The sequence below is a fragment of the Amblyraja radiata genome, chromosome X (genome assembly GCF_010909765.2).
Source record: "Amblyraja radiata isolate CabotCenter1 chromosome X, sAmbRad1.1.pri, whole genome shotgun sequence".
NCBI classification, from domain to species: domain Eukaryota; kingdom Metazoa; phylum Chordata; class Chondrichthyes; order Rajiformes; family Rajidae; genus Amblyraja; species Amblyraja radiata.
This window is the reverse complement of record NC_045999.1, coordinates 14,036,410-14,056,044: the sequence shown is the minus strand read 5'-3', so window position 1 is coordinate 14,056,044 and position 19,635 is coordinate 14,036,410. Positions and strand designations below refer to the sequence as shown.

General features: G+C 39.4%; 1 protein-coding gene across 3 annotated transcripts in view; it reads left to right on the top strand.

Annotated features, from left to right (window-relative positions):
- Positions 1–19,635, top strand: part of vps13c (vacuolar protein sorting 13 homolog C) — a 294,729-nt gene that overhangs the window by 236,916 nt on the left and 38,178 nt on the right. For all 3 annotated transcript variants that reach the window (XM_033014961.1, XM_033014960.1, XM_033014962.1), the window contains 7 exons: positions 231–375; positions 2,131–2,265; positions 4,372–4,453; positions 4,684–4,753; positions 5,641–5,749; positions 8,067–8,180; positions 10,075–10,214. In XM_033014961.1, the coding sequence (XP_032870852.1) occupies positions 231–375; positions 2,131–2,265; positions 4,372–4,453; positions 4,684–4,753; positions 5,641–5,749; positions 8,067–8,180; positions 10,075–10,214 (795 nt within the window). The remainder of the gene's footprint in view (positions 1–230; positions 376–2,130; positions 2,266–4,371; positions 4,454–4,683; positions 4,754–5,640; positions 5,750–8,066; positions 8,181–10,074; positions 10,215–19,635) is intronic.

Here is a 19,635-nt window from a genome sequence, read left to right as displayed (position 1 = left end):
CACCAGGGACAATTTACATTTATACTAAGTCAATTAACCTGCAAACTTGTACATCTTTGGAGAGTGGGAGGAAACCGAAGATCTTGGAGAAAACCCACACGGTCATGTGGAACCAGGGTCTCTGGCACTGCAAGTGCTGTAAGGCTGTAACTATTCCGCTGTGCCACTGTGCTGCCCGTAACTTTTTATCAATATTTTATTTTTTAATCAGCCTTTCATTCTAACTTTAGCTCTGGTGTTGTCTGGGAAATGAAACGCAAGCAACGCTGGAAGCCCTTTAGTCAAAAGCACATCAACCTTTTGGAGCAGGCCTACCAGAAACACCTGACTACAAAGACCGTCGATCACTGGATAAAGTTGGACTGCAACTTGGAGGTAACATAAGAGTTCTTGTCTTGTTGAAGCTGGGCTCCAATGAATGTGCCAGCTCACAATAGTAGAAGTTCTTGACTCTGTTCCTGGAATTGTTCCAATCTTCAAACGTTAACAGGTTGCCTCATGAATTTCCTTCTTCCTTTATGGGCTTTCATTTAATAAGCCTTGTCAAACATTGTTCTCTTCCCCTCAAAGATAGACACAAAAAGCTGGAGTAACTCAGCAGGTCAGACAACATGTCTGGAGAAAAGGAATAGGTGATGTTTCGGGTCGAGAACCTTCTTCAGACTGAGAGTCAGGGGAAAGGGAAACAAGAGATATAGACAGTGATGTAGAGAGATATAGAACAAGTGAATGAAAGATATGTAAAATAGTAAAGGTGATAAAACAAAATAGGCTTCCCCTCTTCTCCATTGATTCAGCCACCCTCATCTGACAGGTCAACAGCTTTTGGAAGATTACTTATTTTATAGTAACTTTTTCCGAAAAAAACATGACATTTTCTGATCATTTATGTTGTGCATTTTCACTGTAGATCAGTACAATTTACAGTGATTATATAAATTGGCAAACAAGCTAAATGAACCACCTGATGGACTTTCTAAATATGCTCAGTTGGATAATGAAAATAAATGTCTTTCTTTTCCTCACTTTCTGCTTCCAACTTGTCCAAATTCTGAGATATTAGTGTGCAGATTTTAAAGAAAACTACAGTATAAATTGGTCATGCAGCTGCAACCTTCTCTTCTTGGTAATCATGAACAATAGTATTTCTATTATAGCTTTACCTAATTCTGCATGTTACGTATGTTTAATAGAATATCCTTGCACCAGTGTCAATGGAAGCGATCGCTTGTCAATTTCAGTGGCCACCCAAGGTCTGATCACTGCAGGGAGTTATATGGAAATAGATTTGTTCCCCTAGACAAGTCCACCGCCAATTTTCTGCCACTCTTGGTCCCAGAGCCTTGCTCTTTATCTCTTTATATCATCGTCTATATCTCTTTTCCCTAACTGAAGAAGGGTTCCCTTTTCCCTAACTGAAGAAGGGTCTCGACCTGAAACGTCATCCTTTCCTTCTCATCAGAGATGCTGCCTGCCCCGCTGAGTTACTCTAACGTTTTGTGTGTATCATTGCTGGATTATCCTTTTTGCCGGACCAACAGTGGTCATTGCCTTGGGGAGCCAATATAGCGGCCCACAAAATCGACTGTGCAACACGGCAATGGGAACGGATCTGTCGGCTTCAGCCAAGCTGGAATTCCGGAGTTCCTGAGCCCCGTCCGCAGGGGGCAAATTCGACCCGCCGATCGGTCGCGGAAGTCCCAATGAGGTCGCGATCAGCTACCTCACCCGGCCTAGGTGCACCATTTTTGTTGGGACATCCAGGGGGGGAATTCAAGTGCACTCTTGGAATTTTGTCTGGGATAAAGGAGGTGCCACTAAATCGGTGGTGGACCTGTACTATTTAAATCCAAGACACCATTTTTTCTGCGTGGCAATCTCCAAAGGAAATATTAAGTGGTTCACTAGTTCCGGATCGAAAACGTATTCCAACCAAAACAACCCATGTAATGCAAATAGTATTCCCAAATTCATCACTCTTGTTATATCCAATAACTGTTGTAGCAGAACTACATGTAGACCCATTTACATTTGACTAACAGCCATGTATCTCTCACGGTGTATGTTTACTAATGCGCTGCTATTTCTGCTATGATGACAAATTATCCCGTGGTTTGTTTTTCACTTTAGGCTGATTTTCACAGGATGGAGACACGGCTGCCGCAGCCAATGAGCATCCGACGTAACTTTTTATCTGGAATTCACATTGAATACAAACAGTCTGCTCACCACAGGAGCCTGCGTGCCCAATTATACTGGTTACAGGTAAACGAGGGAGCTTGTATGTTCAGTGATTCATCAAGTCCTTCTGGCAGTGTTACAGAGTTTTGGACAGGTGCATGGATAGCAAAGATTTAGAGGGATATGGGGAAAACATTGGCTAATGGGACTAGTTTAGATTGGGCATCTTGGTCAGCATGGGCAAGTTGGGCTGAAGGGCCTGTCTCTGTTTGGCTGAAGGGCCTGTCTCTGTGTTGGACTATTGCTTTGTGAAGGTTGGTTTGCCTTTGGGATTTAGGGCAGCTCACTAGTTGGTCAATTACAGTTTGAGGAGTTAAGACACTTGACAACTAAGGTGGAGATGGAATATTTTACCAGATTGGTCCTTGTCTAAAGTCATGTAGATTTCTTTTGGTGAGAATTTTGTTCAGATAATCAAGTTTGTTACTGATTATTTGATTCAGTATTTTTCGCAAGATTCTGATAAGAAAAATGGACCTCCGTATTCCACATGCTGACTCTCCTCTAAGTAAGGTCCTCTGGCATTTTGGACAACTAGTAGAAACAAGGAACCACAAATGCTGGTTTACAAAAAAAGCCACACAGTGCTGGAGTAACTCAACGGATCAGGCAGCATCTCTGGAGAAAAGGAACGGGTGACGTTTCGGGTCAGGACCCTTCTGAGAGTTTGCTGAAGGGTCCCAATGTGAAACATCGTCTATCCATGTTTTCCAGAGATGCTGCCTGACCTGCTGAATTACTTCAACACTTTGTGTGGGTTTTCTTTTAAACAATACATTAGTATTTTTACAATCTACTGCTGTTTTCTCACTGCCCAGTAATTCCAACACAAAGATGCACAATTTCCTCCCTGACAAAAGTTGTGGCTTTAAGTCATAATGTAATATATATTGTCTAATCTGTATCCTAGTCATTATCATTAAAATAGATTCTCTATTCAACGTGACAGTATGGGCAGTACTTTTCCTTCAAATGAATATAAACTTCTTTATTTTGTCCAAGTGTGTAGGAAGGAACTGCAGGTGCTGGTTTATACCAAAGATAGACATAAAGTGCTGGAGTAACTCAGTGGGTCAGGCAGCATCTCAGGAGAAAAAGGATGGGTGTCGATTTGGGTCGGAAGGGATTTGAGTATAAGAGCAGGGAGGTTCTACTACAGTTGTACAGGGTCTTGGTGAGACCACACCTGGAGTATTGCGTACAGTTTTGGTCTCCTAATCTGAGGAAAGACATTCTTGCTATAGAGGGAGTACAGAGAAGGTTCACCAGACTAATTCCTGGGATGGCAGGACTTTCATATGAAGAACGACTGGATAGACTCGGCTTGTACTCGCTAGAATTTAGAAGATTGAGGGGGGATCTTACAGAAACTTACAAAATTCTTAAGGGGTTGGGCAGGCTAGATGCAAGAAGATTATTCCCGATGTTGGGGAAGTCCAGAACAAGGGGTCACAGAGTAAGGATAAGAGGGAAGTCTTTTAGGACCGAGATGAGAAAAAACATTTTTTACACAGAGAGTGGTGAATCTGTGGAATTCTCTGCCACAGAAGACAGTTAAGGCCAGTTCATTGACTATATTTAAGAGGGAGTTAGATGTGGCCCTTGTGGCTAAAGGGATCAGGAGGTATGGAGAGAAGGCAGGTACAGGATACTGAGTTGGATGATCAGCCATGATCATATTGAATTGTGGTGCAGGCTCGAAGGGCCGAATGGCCTACTCCTGCACCTATTTTCTATGTTTCCATGGAACTCTTCTTCAGACTTAAATTGTTCACGGTTCATTTTAAAAATGCAATGTAAATATATTTTAATTACTTCCTGAAAATGGTGAAATGTTATGCATCAGTTTGAGGTTGTCATGCCATTTTTGATCTTTGAGATATTAAAATATTTATGTAGAGTCCATGAGTAATAAACTCTCAACAATCGGTAAAAATAAAAATAATCTGCAGATGTTAGAAATCAGAAGTAGAAATGTTGGAAAAAGCAGGTCAGACAGCATCTTTGAAAGAGAAAATGTTTCTCCTTCGTCAGAACAATTTGACATGATTACCCCCAGAATTCTCGTTATATTTCTGTAATGGCAGAATAAATTACTTTCAGACTATTTAACTTGTTTTTCTGTGACAGATTGATAATCAGCTGGCCGGAGCGATATTTCCAACAGCATTCTATCCTGTGCTCCCTCCTAAGTCTATCGCATTGGATTCAGGTGAGCTCAGTCAGTGTGTTGGAAAGAACTGCAGATGCTGGTTTAAATCAAAGATAGACACAAAATGCTGGAGTAACTCAGTCAGAAGAAGAGTCTCGACCTGAAACGTAACCCATTCCTTTTCTCCAGAGATGCTGCCTGTCCCACTGAATTACTCCAGCATTGTCAGTCAGTGTGTTTATCTATAAATAACATTATAAATCTTTATATTTTATATTTGCTCTCTTTAGAACCAAAACCATTTGTTGACATAAGTATCATCACAAGATTTAATGAACACAGTCAAGTGACACAGTTCAAGTGAGTAAAATGTCTATACTCCTGGTGGAGTTGTTCAATCTACTGATGCAGTTTTTAAACATTAAATAATCCACGTAGTCTGGGGATCTGGATACAGATTGTCCTGTTTACTGTTAATGGGGCCAGACGCTACGAAGAGCTGGCCAAGTAACTTTACACAGGGACTTATTGAATTTTACTGCAAGTCATTAGGCCCCATAGTTCAATTTAGACTTGCTACACAATCCCCGCTTTCCTTCAGATCGCCCAAACACTTTTCCAGTTCAGATTAGTTCCAGTTTAGTTTATTGTCACGTGTACCAAGGTACAGTGAAAAGCTTTTGTTGCAGAAAGACAATACATGATTACAATCGAGCCATTTACAGTGTGTCGATACATGATAAGGGAATAGCATTTAGTGCGAGGTGGCACAGCGGTAGAGTTGCTGCCTCTCAGCGCCAGAGACCCGGGTTCGATCCTGACTACAGGTGCTGTCTGTACGGAGTTTGTACGTTCTCCCTGTGACCTGCGTGGATTTTCACCAAGATCTTCGGTTTCCTCCCACACTCCAAAGACGTGCAGGTTTGTAGGTTAATTGGCTTGGTATAAATGTAAAATTGTCTCCAGTGTGTGTAGGGCAGTGTTAATGTGGGGATCGCTGGTCTGTGCGGACACGGTGGGCCGAAGGGCCTGTTTCCGCGCTGTATCTCAAAACTAAACTTAAGGTCATCTATTACACCTTTGTGTCACATTGAGATCTCAATTAAAACAAAACCCGTACAAGTTGGACAGTCAAGACATTGTGATGTGCACTTATTCTATTCCTGAAGTAGACATTTTGCAAAGTATCTGGATCTTTATTACCAAGCTTTTTTTACACAACATCGTTGACTTCATTTCCCTTTCAGATACTTCATGGTCTTGATTCAGGAAATGGCGGTGAAGATTGACCAGGGATTTCTCAACGCACTGATTACACTGTTTACTCCAGCTTCAGACCTGGTGGGAACCCAGAAGGTAAGTTCAGCACAAGGATTATTCTTGGTAACGTTGCTGCGTTCACATTTACTCACAATCGTCGCGGCACTGCTGCATTAAACAGCTGTTTCATTTTTAGGGTTTTCCTCTTGCTAAAATTGCCCGTTCTATCATTTAGCGCAACTTAAGTGGGTGAAAGGTGTTGCCAATACCTATGAACACAACTTATTTGGCTTCCTAAAGCTCACTGACTCCACCTGAATCTCTTGATGTGGTCATTATTTTAGTTAGTAGGGGTAAAGAAAATTATTGCCGTGACCAGCTTTTTGGGAAATGTAGGTTAACCAAGATGCATGCCAGGACTTGATGGATTACAGGAGTCTCAGGGCTATTCTTTAGCCTTTAGGTGGTGAGTGAAGTCTGCATGGAAAGGAGAGTGCTTTGTTGTTTGTGACAGCGTTCGTCGAGCAGTTGTTGTTGTGAGATGTGAACCAAAACACATTTAGTTCATTATTACGAGGGCATTAAGAGTGCAATGAGTACAGTGTGCAGCCACATTTTTGTAGGAATCCCAACATTGTATACCAGCCTGACTTGAGAGCCAAGATGCTAGGATTTTGTATCTAGGATCAATGGGAATATTGTGAATCATACCTCCTCCATCTGATCGTCACAGAGACACCACGAAGAGTGCACCTCGAGTCACGGCGCCGCTTTGCCACGCAAGCCCAAGAGCTGCTCTGCACAACACCGGCTGGCGCTTCTAAGGCCGCCTGGGTCAAGACGAGATGGAGAGACCAGTGGAAGTCAGCGGAACCATCTAGGCTACACCAGTACATCAATAACCCCATGGACGTCCATGGCCAGGACCTGCCCCAAAAGCAATGGACAACCCTCAACCGTTTGAGGACAGGCATCAGACGCTATGGAGTAGCGATGAAGAGGTGGGGCCTCGAGGACAGCGCCTCCTGTGAGTGTGGGGACCCAACACAGACAGTGGAGCACATCGTCACCAGTTGCCCCAAACACCGGCCACCGAATGGTGAACGAGGTCTGATTGACCTGGACGATGACACGTTGGCCTGGCTCGCCTCAACGGAGCTGCAGGTCTAAAAGACACACGACAGAAGAAGAAGGAGTATTGTCATTGAAACATATCCATACTCGTTTAAACTCATTTCACATGCAAATTAAGTATTCCTTGGCATTCGGCAAGTCAAGTCACTTTTATTTCTATAGCACATTTAATAAACAACTCTCATTGACCAAAGTGCTTTACATTGGTGGAGGTACTAACATTATACAACAGTGGTTCATAGATTAAGTACATACATAAATACATACATATAGCCCTCCCTCAAAGGACGTGTTGGCATTCTTGGCATTCTCTGTACAATACCATAGAAACTCAGACAGTTACATATTTTATAACTTTAAGGTGAGAGGGGAAAAGGTTAAAGGAGATGTTCTGGGCAAGTTTTTCAACACAGCGGGTGGTGAGTGCCAGGAACTTGCTGCCAGGAGTGGTGGTGGAGGGAGATACAGTAGTGGCATTTAAGGGACATGTGGATATGCAGATGGTTATGCAGATAATGGAGGATTTTGGATGTAGAAACAAAGAACTGCAGATACTGGTTAATGCACAAAGGGACTCAAAGTGCTGGAGTAACTCAGCAAGTCAGGGAGCATATGTGGAGAGCATGAATTGGTGACATTTCTGATCAAGACCCTGTTTCAGACTGAGACCCTTCTTCAAGCCAAAGCGTTCAAATCTCAACTCAGCGGGACAGGCAGCATCTCTGGAGAGAAGGAATGGGTTATGTTTCGGTTTGAGACCCTTCTTCGGACTGGTTAGGGATAAGGGAAACGAGAGATATAGACGGTGATGTGGAGAGATAAAGAACAATGAATGAAAGATATACAAAAGTAATGATGATAAAGGAAACAGGTCAATGTAAGCTGTTTGTTGGGTGAAAATGAGAAGCTGGTGCGACTTGGGAGGGGGAGGGATAGAGAGAGAGGGAATGCCGGGGCTACCTGAAGTGAGAGAAATCAATATTCATACCACTGGGCTGTAAGCTGCCCAAGCGAAATATAAGATGCTGTTCCTCAAATTTGCGTTTAGCCTCACTCTTGACAATGGAGGAGACTGAGGACAGAAAGGTCTGTGGGAATGGGAAGGAGAAATAAAGGAGAAGGACACTTTAGAGGTGAAAACTATCCTTTGGATGAAACAGTTATAGTAGCACTAATGTAGTGTGGCCATTGCTTAATATTTTAATTGCTTCCTTGCACAATAATTGTATTGCACCAGGAAATGATAAGATTATTTTGTTGTTTCTGGTTTCTTTTGTAGACTAGTTTGATAGACCAAGATATGGAATCGATAAAGGCGGAATTGATAGAAACATCTATAACTGATGCCTCGAGCCTGAGTTTCTTTGAGTATTTCCACATCTCACCAATCAAGGTAAAGGGATTGACTCTTTGTCGATTTGATACAGAATTAAAGTTTGTTTACAGCATCTATGTTTAGTTTAGAGATACAGCGCCGAAACAGGCCCTTCGGCCCACCGTGTCTGCATTGACCAATAATGTGAAACTGCATCATCTGTTAGTTCAGAGAAGAAGTGTGGAAACAGGCCCTTCAGCCCATCATGTCCTCACCGACCAGCGATCCCTACACAATATAATCCTACACACACTAGGGACAATTTTCATTTGTACCAAACCAATTAACCTGCAAACTTGTACGTCTTTAGAGTGTGGGAGGAAACTGAAGCTCTCAGAGAAAACCCACGCAGGTCACGGGGAGAAGGTACAAACTCCATACAGACAGCATCAGTAGTCGGTATCAAACCCGGGTCTCTGGCGCTGTAAGGCAGTATCTCTACTGCTGCGCCGCTGTGCCTCTCAGATAGATTGTATTAATAATATGCTAGTATTAATCTCATTCATATTTGTTTCTCTTTTTGCATAACTGTGTTAATTGTGATAACACAGCTTTGATTTGTTTTCCCTCTTGCATATAAATATTAAATTTCTCAGCTGAAGTTTTGTTCTTTATCCAAGTTTGCTCTAGCACTGAAGGCTTTGCCTAAATATTAGAAAATTGAACAGTTGCCACTGATGATTTTTTATTCATTACTTCGAAAGACAGGAAAATTGGAGGCAATGTTATACTTGGCCAGGGTACAATTTCCACATTGCTAACTAAAGCTCAGTCACTGGTGTAATGAAAATTGCTGTTGAATAAATTAATAGAGTTATATAGCATGACCCAACATGCCCATGTCAGCCAAGATTCCCCACCTGCCCGTGTTTGGCCTATATCCATGTAAACCTTTCCTATCCATGCTTCTATCCAAATGTATTTTTGGATAAACTAAACTAAACCAATTGTAGAAACAAGGAACTGCAGATGCTGGATTAGACCAAAGATAGACACAAAGTGCTGGAGTAACTCAGTTGGTCAGGCAGCATCTCCGGAAAAAAAGGATGGGTGATGTTATGGGTTGGGACGCTTCCTGGGGGGGGGTGAATAGAAGGAGGCGAGAAAAGTCCAAGACCAACCAGAGCTGGACACAAATTACCTCCGGCAAGGTGGTGCCCTGATAGGCCCATTGTTGGCTAGGTATGATCTCAAGGTGTGATCTCAAGAGGGATACAATATGGAGAGCAGTGGAACTGGTAAAATGACTAGGGTGGGGGGAGGGGGGAGGGGAGTGGCCATTACTTAAAATTGCAGAATTCAATGTTCATGCTGCTGGGTTATAAGCAATCCAAGTGAAATATGAGGTGCTGTTCCACCAATTTGTGTGTGACCTCAATCTGGCTCAACCAGGACAGAAAGGTCAGAATGGGAAGGGGTTGAAATTGTTGGCAACCAGGACAGAAAGGTCAGAATGGGAAGGGGTTGAAATTGTTGGCAACCAGGAGATCCCGGAGGCAGACTGAGCACAAGTGTCCAGCGAAACAGTCGCCAAGTCTATGTTTGGTCTCGCCAGTGTACAGGACCCAACCAAACTAAATGTTGTTATAGTACCTGCCTTAGCTACTTGCTCTGGCAGCTCATTACATGTACCCACCACTTCTATTAAATATTTCACCTCTCGCCTGAAACCTATATCCCCTGGCTCTTGATTAATCTAGTAGAGACACGGAACTGCAGATGCTGGTTTACACAAAAGGACACAGGGTTACTCTACCATTTTGTGTCTATCCTTGTTTCTGCATTTGAATCTGAGAAGTATTGTGTTTCCATAAAAATGTCACCTCCACCTTTCTACATATCAAAAGCATATTCCTATTCTGGATTCTATTTGTCGCAAATTGATTGTAGTCATTCTGTTCTTTTCTATCAGTTGCATCTAAGCTTGTCTTTGGACTCGGGAGGCGAGGAGTCACGAGGTACAAAGCAGGAAGCAATGCGACTCCAGACGATCCATGTTTTGCTCACGAGCATTGGAGCAACATTAACAGACGTTGATGACCTGATCTTTAAGTAAGCAGCACAAGCTGTCTTAACGTTTGGGGTATTTTGTCCCACAATATGTTTCAGTGCTGCAGTTGGGGGGTGGATAGCTGTCTGATGAGCCTAACTGTATTTATTTTAATACTTTTATAATATTGCAGAAATGTACGTGCTGATGAGAAATTAATTTCTCTGCGGTAAACATGCAATTTTCAACATAATTGTATAAGGGGTAAGAGTGTTGTAAAAACAAGCCTGAAGGCTTTGTGTCTCAATGCAAGGAGCATTCGTAATTAGGTGGATGAGTTGAATGTGCAGATAGTTATTAATGAATATGATATAGTTGGGATCACGGAGACATGGCTCCAGGGTGACCAAGTCTGGGAGCTGAACATCCAGGGATATTCAATATTCAGGAGGGATAGACAGAAAGGAAAAGGAGGTGGGGTAGCATTGCTTGTTAGAGAGGAGATTAACGCAATAGAAAGGAAGGACATTAGCTTGGAGGATGTGGAATCGATATGGGTAGAGCTGCGAAACACTAAGGGGCAGAAAACGCTAGTGGGTGTTGTGTACAGGCCACCTAACAGTAGTAGTGAAGTTGGGGATGGCATCAAACAGGAAATTAGAAATGCGTGCAACAAAGGTAAAACAGTTATAATGGGTGACTTCAATCTACATATAGATTGGGTGAATCAAATTGGCAGGGGTGCTGAGGAAGAGGATTTCTTGGAATGTATGCGGGATAGTTATCTAAATCAACATGTAGAGGAACCAATGAGAGAGCAGGCTATTCTAGACTGGGTATTGAGTAATGAGGAAGGGTTAGTTAGCAGTCTTGTTGTACGTGCCCCCTTAGGCAAGAGTGACCATAATATGGTTGAGTTCTTCATTAGGATGGAGAGTGACATAATTAATTCAGAAACAAGGGTTCTGAACTTAAAGAAAGGTAACTTTGAGGGTATGAGACGTGAATTAGCCAAGATAGACTGGCAATTGACTCTTAAAGGGTTGACGGTGGATATGCAATGGAAGGCATTTAATGATCGCATGGATGAACTACAACAATTGTTCATCCCAGTTTGGCAAAAGAATAAATCAAGGAAGATAGTGCATTCGTGGATAACAAGGGAAATCAGGGATAGTATCAAAACAAAAGATGAAGCATACAAATTAGCCAGAAAAAGCAGCCTATCAGAGGACTGGGAGAAATTCAGAGTCCAGCAGAGGAGGACAAAGGGCTTAATTAGGAAAGGGAAAATAGATTATGAAAGAAAACTAGCAGGGAACATAAAAACTGACTTCAAAGCTTTTATAGATATGTGAAGAGAAAAAAGATTAGTTAAAACAAATGTAGGTCCCTTGCAGTCAGAAACTGGTGAATTGATCATGGGGAACAAGGACATGGCAGACCAATTGACAGACTTTGGTTCTGTCTTCACTAAGGAAGACATAAATAATCTGCCGGAAATAGCAGGGGACCAGGGGTCAAATGAGATGGAGGAACTGAGTGAAATCCAGGTTAGTCGGGAAGTGGTGTTAGGTAAATTGAATGGATTAAAGGCCGATAAATCCCCAGGGCCAGATAGGCTGCATCCCAGAGTGTTCCAGAAATAGTTGATGCATTAGTGATAATTTTTCAAAATTCTTTAGATTCTGGAGTAGTTCCTGAGGATTGGAGGGTGGCTAATGTAACCCCACTTTTTAAAAAGGGAGGGAGAGAGAAAACGGGGAATTACAGACCAGTTAGTCTAACTTCGGTAGTGGGGAAAATGCTAGAGTCAGTTATTAAAGATGGGATAGCAGCACATTTGGAAAGTGGTGAAATCATTGGACAAAGTCAGCATGGATTTATGAAAGGTAAATCATGTCTGACGAATCTTATAGAATTTTTCGAGGATGTAACTAGTAGAGTGGATAAGGGAGAACCAGTGGATGTGTTACATCTGGACTTTCAGAAGGCTTTCGACAAGGTCCCACATAAGAGATTAGTATGCAAACGTAAAGCACACGGTATTGGGGGTTCAGTATTGATGTGAATAGAGAACTGGCTGGCAGACAGGAAGCAAAGAGTAGGAGTAAACGGGTCCTTTTCAGAATGGCAGGCAGTGACTAGTGGGGTACCGCAAGGCTCAGTGCTGGGACCCCAGCTATTTACAATATATATTAATGATTTGGACGAGGGAATTGAATGCAACATCTCCAAGTTTGCGGATGACACGAAGCTGGGGGGCAGTGTTAGCTGTGAGGAGGATGCTAGGAGGCTGCAAGTTGACTTGGATAGGTTAGGTGAGTGGGCAAATGCATGGCAGATGCAGTATAATGTGGATAAATGTGAGGTTATCCACTTTGGTGGCAAGAACAGGAAAGTAGACTATTATCTATTATTATTGAAATTTAAACTTAATCGAATATTATCGGCAAGAGTAATAAGATTATTTCAGATCACAAAACAGGCACAGTTTGAATTTGGTGATAAACCACATAAACTTCTGGCTAGACAATTGAAGAAACAGGAGAAGGAAAAGACGATTACTAAAATCAAATCAGAGAATGAGGAACTATTAATGTTACCCCAGGATATTAATAAAAGGTTTGCCCAATTTTATCAAAACTTGTATACGTCTAAAACTAAAATAGAAGACAATATAATTGTAGATTTTTTAGATAATTGTAATCTGCCAAAATTGGATATTTTGGAACAAGAAGAATTAGGAGCACAGATCACAAGGGAAGAAATAAGTGAAACAATAAAAGAGCTGAAAAATGGGAAAACGCCAGGACCAGATGGTTTTAATAATGAATTCTATAAAGGTTTCCAGGAGTTAATGGTACCACGGTTATTTAAGTTATATAAATATGCCTTTACCGAAAATAAATTACCAGAAACGTTAGTCGAATCCACAATTACGTTAATACCTAAAAAAGATAAGGACTTAGAAGAACCGGGCTCATATAGAGCCATATCACTCCTAAATACAGATCAGAAAATTTTAGCAAGAACTTTAGCAAGAAGATTGAGTAAATATATTAATAAATTGATAAATCCGGACCAAACGGGGTTTATACCTAAAAGACAATCATCTAACAATTTGAGACGCCTTTTTAATATAATGTATTCATACAAAACGGAAAAGGAAGACTTGTCAGTTATATCTCTGGATGCAGAGAAAGTATTTGATCAGGTAGAATGGCAGTATTTATACAAAGTACTCCAAAAATTTAATATGGTAGAGAATTTTATCAGATGGGTTAAATTACTATATGATAAACCAATGGCAAGAATACTAACTAATAATATATTATCTTCAAAATTTCAATTATCGAGTGGCAATAGGCAGGGCTGTGTTTTATCACCCCTGCTATTTGCACTTATGATAGAGCCGCTTGCTGAAAGGATAAGAAGGCATCCGGATATTCAGGGATATAATACTAAGGATACTATTAATAAAATATCACTATATGCAGATGATATACTTTTATATATTACAAACTCCCAAACGAGCATCCCGAATTTATTAAATCTAATAGAGAAATTTGGCTCTTTCTCCGGTTATAGAATAAATTGGAATAAAAGTGAAACTATGTCATTAAAACTCTAGAAAGCGAATCACCTACTAAAATTTCCATTTAAAATCGCAACGGAAAAATTTAAGTATTTGGGTATTCAAGTTACTAGAAGATATAAATCATTATTTAATGCTAATTTTATACCATTATTAAATACATTTGATTCACTCATTAAATTTTGGAGAACGCTCCCACTGTCACTAATCGGCAAAATAAACGCTATAAAAATGATAGCGCTACCACAAATAATATATTTATTCCAATCTATACCGATATATATACCAAAACACTTTTATTTTAAATTAGACTCGAATATTTTTAATTTTATTTGGGATTATAAAGCACATAGAATTAAAATAAATCACTTGTGCAAACCCAAAGAGGTGGGGGGGTTTGCACTACCTAATTTTCTATACTATTATTGGGCAGTACATATTAAATATATAATTTATTGGTTGGACAGTTCTGCTCATCAGTTGGAATGGATAAGAATGGAGAAAGAGGATTGGGCCCCCTACGATCTAGGAGCGATCATTTTTTCTCCAATAAAGCTGAATAGTATGTTATATAAGAAGAATCCAATTATATAAAATACAATACGAATCTGGAAACAAATAAAATTAACTTTAAAATTAAGAAATTTATCAGCGTTAACACCAATAGTGAATAACCCAGTATTTAAACCATCTGGTATGGATAAAACATATAAACAATGGGGAAAAAGTGGGAATTAAAAAGGTAGGTGATTTGTATGAATTGGGAAATTTATTATCATTTCAACAACTAAAATCAAAATTTAAATTGGATAACAATCAATATTTTAAATACCTACAGTTATGTGACTTTATGAAGAAATATATACCAAGATTCCAAAGTATAATTTTAGACCCACTGGAAGAAGTAATGAATATCAATGCAGAGTCAACAAAATTAATATCATATTTGTATAACAGTATTTTAAATATAGAATTACCATCAACAGAGGCAATTGGAGAAGACTGGGAAAAATAATTAATGATAAAAAATCTCAAAAGAAACATGGGAAAAATATTTGATACATATACATAAATGTTCGATCAATGTTAGACATAACGTAATTCAATTTAAAATATTACATAGATTATATTATTCCAAAACTAGGTTGAATACATTTTATCCAAATATTTCTCCCATTTGTGATAAATGTCTTTCTCAAAATGCCAATATTACGCACTCATTTGTCTCTTGTTCAAAACTTTATAAATTTTGGTGTGATATATTTGATATATTCTCAAAGCTATTTAAGACAAAAATGGAACCTAACACTGAAATGATTATATTTGGAGTAAGTGGAGATGGGAACAAACTAAATACACACCAAAACTCATTTTTCAATTATGGGTTAATAACAGCAAAAAAAACTTATACTTACATTTTGGAAAAATTTTAATATACCAACATTTAAAATGTGGATCAGTAATATGCTAGACACAGCACATTTGGAAGAAATGAGACTCCTCCTAATAGACAAACAAGACCTATTCTTAAGGAGTTGGTCCCCATTTATTGACCCTCCCATTCCCAATTCGACCTCTCTGTCCTGGGTCGCCTCCATTGCCAGAGTGAGCAACACCGGAAATTGGAGGAACAGCACCTCATATTCCGCCTGGGTTGCTTGCGTCCGGATGGCATGAACGTTGAATTCTCCCAGTTTTGCTAGCCCTTGCTGTCTCCTCCCCTTCCTTAACCCTCGAGCTGTCTCCTCCCATCCCCCCCGCCCTCGGGTTCCTCCTCCTCCCTTTTTCCTTCCTTCTCCCCCCCACCTCCCATCAGTCTGAAGAAGGGTTTCGGCCCGAAACGTCGCCTATTTCCTTCGCTCCATAGATGCTGCTGCACCCGCTGAGTTTCTCCAGCATTTTTGTGTACCTCCCATTTATTGATTTCTTGGATTCATGTGGTGACATAGTATCATGAAAACCAACAGTTTCAGGTATGGGTGAAAGATGATTTAGAATATTAAAAAAAACATCTCACTGTGGCAATGGAATAATCTCCCTCCTGCTTTCCTTCTTCACTTATTCCTTCTCTTTCACTTTTTCTTTATTGGTTTTTCACCCACACTCACTAATCTATTCTTCACTTTTCACAACCTCTTTTTCTTCTCTCCTTTCTCACTTCTCTCTATAAAAAAAAAAAAAAGGGAAGTTGTACAGAGAATGTAATATGTTAACATTGTTTTTGTACCAATGCATTGTACTCACTTCTAATAAATCAAATATTTAAAAAAAATAAAAATAAAGTAGGCATGCAGGTGCAGCAGGCCGTGAAGAAAGCGAATGGTATGTTAGCATTCATAGCGAAATAATTTGAGTATAGGAGTAGGGAGGTTCTATTGCACTTGTACAGGGCTTTGGTGAGAACACACCTGGAGTATTGCATACAGTTTTGGTCTCCTAATCTGAGGAAAGACATTCCTGCCATAGAGGGAGTACAGAGAAGGTTCACCAGACTGATCCCTGGGATGGCAGGACTTTCATATGAAGAAAGACTGGATAGACATGGCTTGTACTCGCTGGAATTTAGAAGATTGAGGGGGGATCTTATAAAAACTTACAAAATTCTTAAGGGGTTGGACAGGCTAGACGCAAGAAGATTATTCCTGATGTTGGAGAAGTCCAGAACAAGGGGTCACAGTTTATGGATAAGGGGGAAGTCTTTTAGGACCGAGATGAGAAAAAAAATCCACACGGAGAGTGGTGAATCTCTGGAATTCTCTGCCACAGAAAGTAGTTGAGGCCAGTTCATTGGCTATATTTAAGAGGGAGTTAGATGTGGCCCATGTGGCTAAAGGGACCAGGGGGTATGGAGAGAAGGCAGGTACAGGATACTGAGTTGGATGATCAACCATGATCATATTGAATGGTGGTGCGGGTTCGAAGGGCCGAATGGCACCTATTTTCTATGTTTCTAATTATGGAGGAGTGAACAGCCACATTTGAATTTTAACGAGGTAGAAGAACAAATGGAAGAGTTGTACAAGATAAAAGCAGCAATATGGTCAACAGGATAATACAGAAGTAAAGAAAATGAGCACCACGTTTCATTTCTTCAGGGATAGAAATAAAAATCAGTCAAGAAATATTAAACAAAAGAGGTGGAAGTTTAAGGAGAGACAGTAATAAGAGTAACTCAGCGGGACAGGCAGCATCTCTGGAGAGAAGGAATGGTTGACGTTTCGAGTCAAGACCCTTCTTCAGTTTGGTTAGGGATAAGGGAAACGAGAGATATAGACGGTGATGTGGAGAGATAAAGAACAATGAATGAAAGATATGCAAAAAACGGCTCTATTGTATCTGTTGTTCAAGATATTGACTCTTATACATCGGCTGGGCGATGTATAAGACTGGGCTATCGTTTCGTGGAACACCGCGTGAACCAACCAGATCTCCCGGTTGCTGGACACTTTAATTCTCCTTCCCATTCCCACACAGACCTTTCTGTCCTCGGTCTCCTCCATTGTCAGAGTGAGGCTAAACGCAAATTGGAGGAGCAGCATCTCATATTTCGCTTGGGCATCATACAGCCCAGCGGTATGAATATTGATTTCCCTCCCAAAATTGGATAGTTTAGAACAAGAGCAATTAGGAGCACGGATTATTAGTGAAGAAATAAAACAAATAATAAGCTCACTGAAAAATGGGAAGACCCCAGGACCAGATGGTTTTAGTAATGAATTTTATAAAATATTTCAGGAGTCAATTGTACCAAGATTATTCAATTTATACATGCAGGCTTATACCGAAAATAAACTACCAGAAACCCTAGCAGAAGCAACAATAACGCTTATACCAAAAAAAGATAAAGAATTAGATGAACTGGGTTCTTATAGAGCTATTTCACTTCTAAATACGGATCAGAAAATTTTAGCAAAGATTCTAGCTAGAAGACTAAATAATTATATTAACAATTTAATAAATACGGATCAAACGGGATTTATACCCAAAAGACAATCATTTAATAATTTGAGAAGGCTTTTCAATATAATGTACTCTCACAATGAGGACGATGAAGATATTTCAGTTGTTACGCTGGATGCAGAGAAGGCATTTGATCAGGTAGAATAGCAGTATTTATACAAGGTACTCCAAAAATTTAATACGGGAGAGAATTTTATCAGATGGGTTAAACTACTTTACGATAGACCTATGGCAAGAATATTAACTAACAATATGCTATCTCCAAAATTTTACTTATCAAGGGGTAATAGGCATGGTTGTGCCTTATCATCATTGCTATTTGCCCTTATGATAGAACCGCTGGCCGAAAGGATTAGAAATCACCTGAATATTCACGGATATAACACTAAGGACTCAAAGAATAAAATTTCATTATACGCTGATGATATCCTTTTATATATTACTAATACACAAACGAGTATACCCACATTATTAACATTAATTGAGGAATTCGGCTCTTTTTCAGGATATAGAATAAATTGGAATGAAAGCGAAATTATGTCTTTAAAATCACAGGATTCGAGACACTTACTAAAATTCCCTTTCAAAATTGCAACAGAAAAATTCAAGTATCTGGGTATTCAAATTACGAGAAGACACAAATCATTATTTAGTGCCAATTTTATGCCACTATTAAATAAACTGAATGATATGATTAAATGTTGGAAAACGCTCCCGCTCTCATTGATAGGTAGAATTAACGCTATAAAAATGACTTTCTTACCACAATTAATATATTTGTTTCAAGCGATCCCAATATATATTCCAAAATACTTTTTCAAAAAACTAGATTCTACTATCACTAATTTTATATGGGATTACAGAGCACACAGAATTCAACGAAAGCATTTGTGTAAACCTAAAGAAGTTGGGGGTTTATCATTACCTAACTTTATGTATTACTACTGGGCAGTGCATATTAAGAACATAATGTACTGGTTGGATAGTTCCACTCAGCAGTTGGAGTGGATAAGAATGGAGAAAGAGGAGTGCTATCCGCACGATATAGGAACGATCCTGCTCTCACCGATAAAATTGAATAGTATAATATATAAGAAGAACCCAATTATTCACAATACAATAAGAATTTGGAAACAAATAAAAGTATCCTTGAAATTAAATAATCTATCAGTACTAACCCCACTAGTGAACAATCCCGCATTCAAACCATCTCTCATCCACAAAACATCAACAATGGGATAGACTGGGGATTAGGAAAGTAGGGGATATGTATGAATTGGGCAAACTTATCATTTCAACAGTTAAAATTAAAATTTAAACTGAAGGATAATCAATATTTTAAATATATACAGATATGTGACTTTATGAAGAAATATATACATAGATTTCAAACTATATTTTTAGACCCTTTAGAAGAAGCAATGAATATTAAGGCTGATTCACAAAAACTAATATCATACTTTTATAATAATATATTAAATAGAGAATTACCCTCAACAGAAGCACTAAGAGAAGATTGGGAACATGAGCTAATGATAAAGATCTCGAAGGATAGATGGGAAAAGTATCTGATGAACACACATAATTGTTCTATTAATGCAAGACATAATTTAATTCAATTCAAATTATTACATTCAAAAACGAGGTTGAAGAAATTTTACCCAAACGTCTCTCCCAGATGCGATAAATGTTTGTTCCAAAACGCTAATATAACACATTCATTTGTAGGATGTACAAAGTTGAATAAATTTTGGAGCGATATATTTGATATATTTACAAAGCTTTTTAAGTCCACAATAGAACCTAAAACGGAATGGATTATATTTGGAATAATAGTAGAAGATATCAATTTAAATAAAGACCAAAACATTTTTTTAAATTATGGGTTAATAATTGGAAAGAAATTGATACTTAAATTTTGGAAA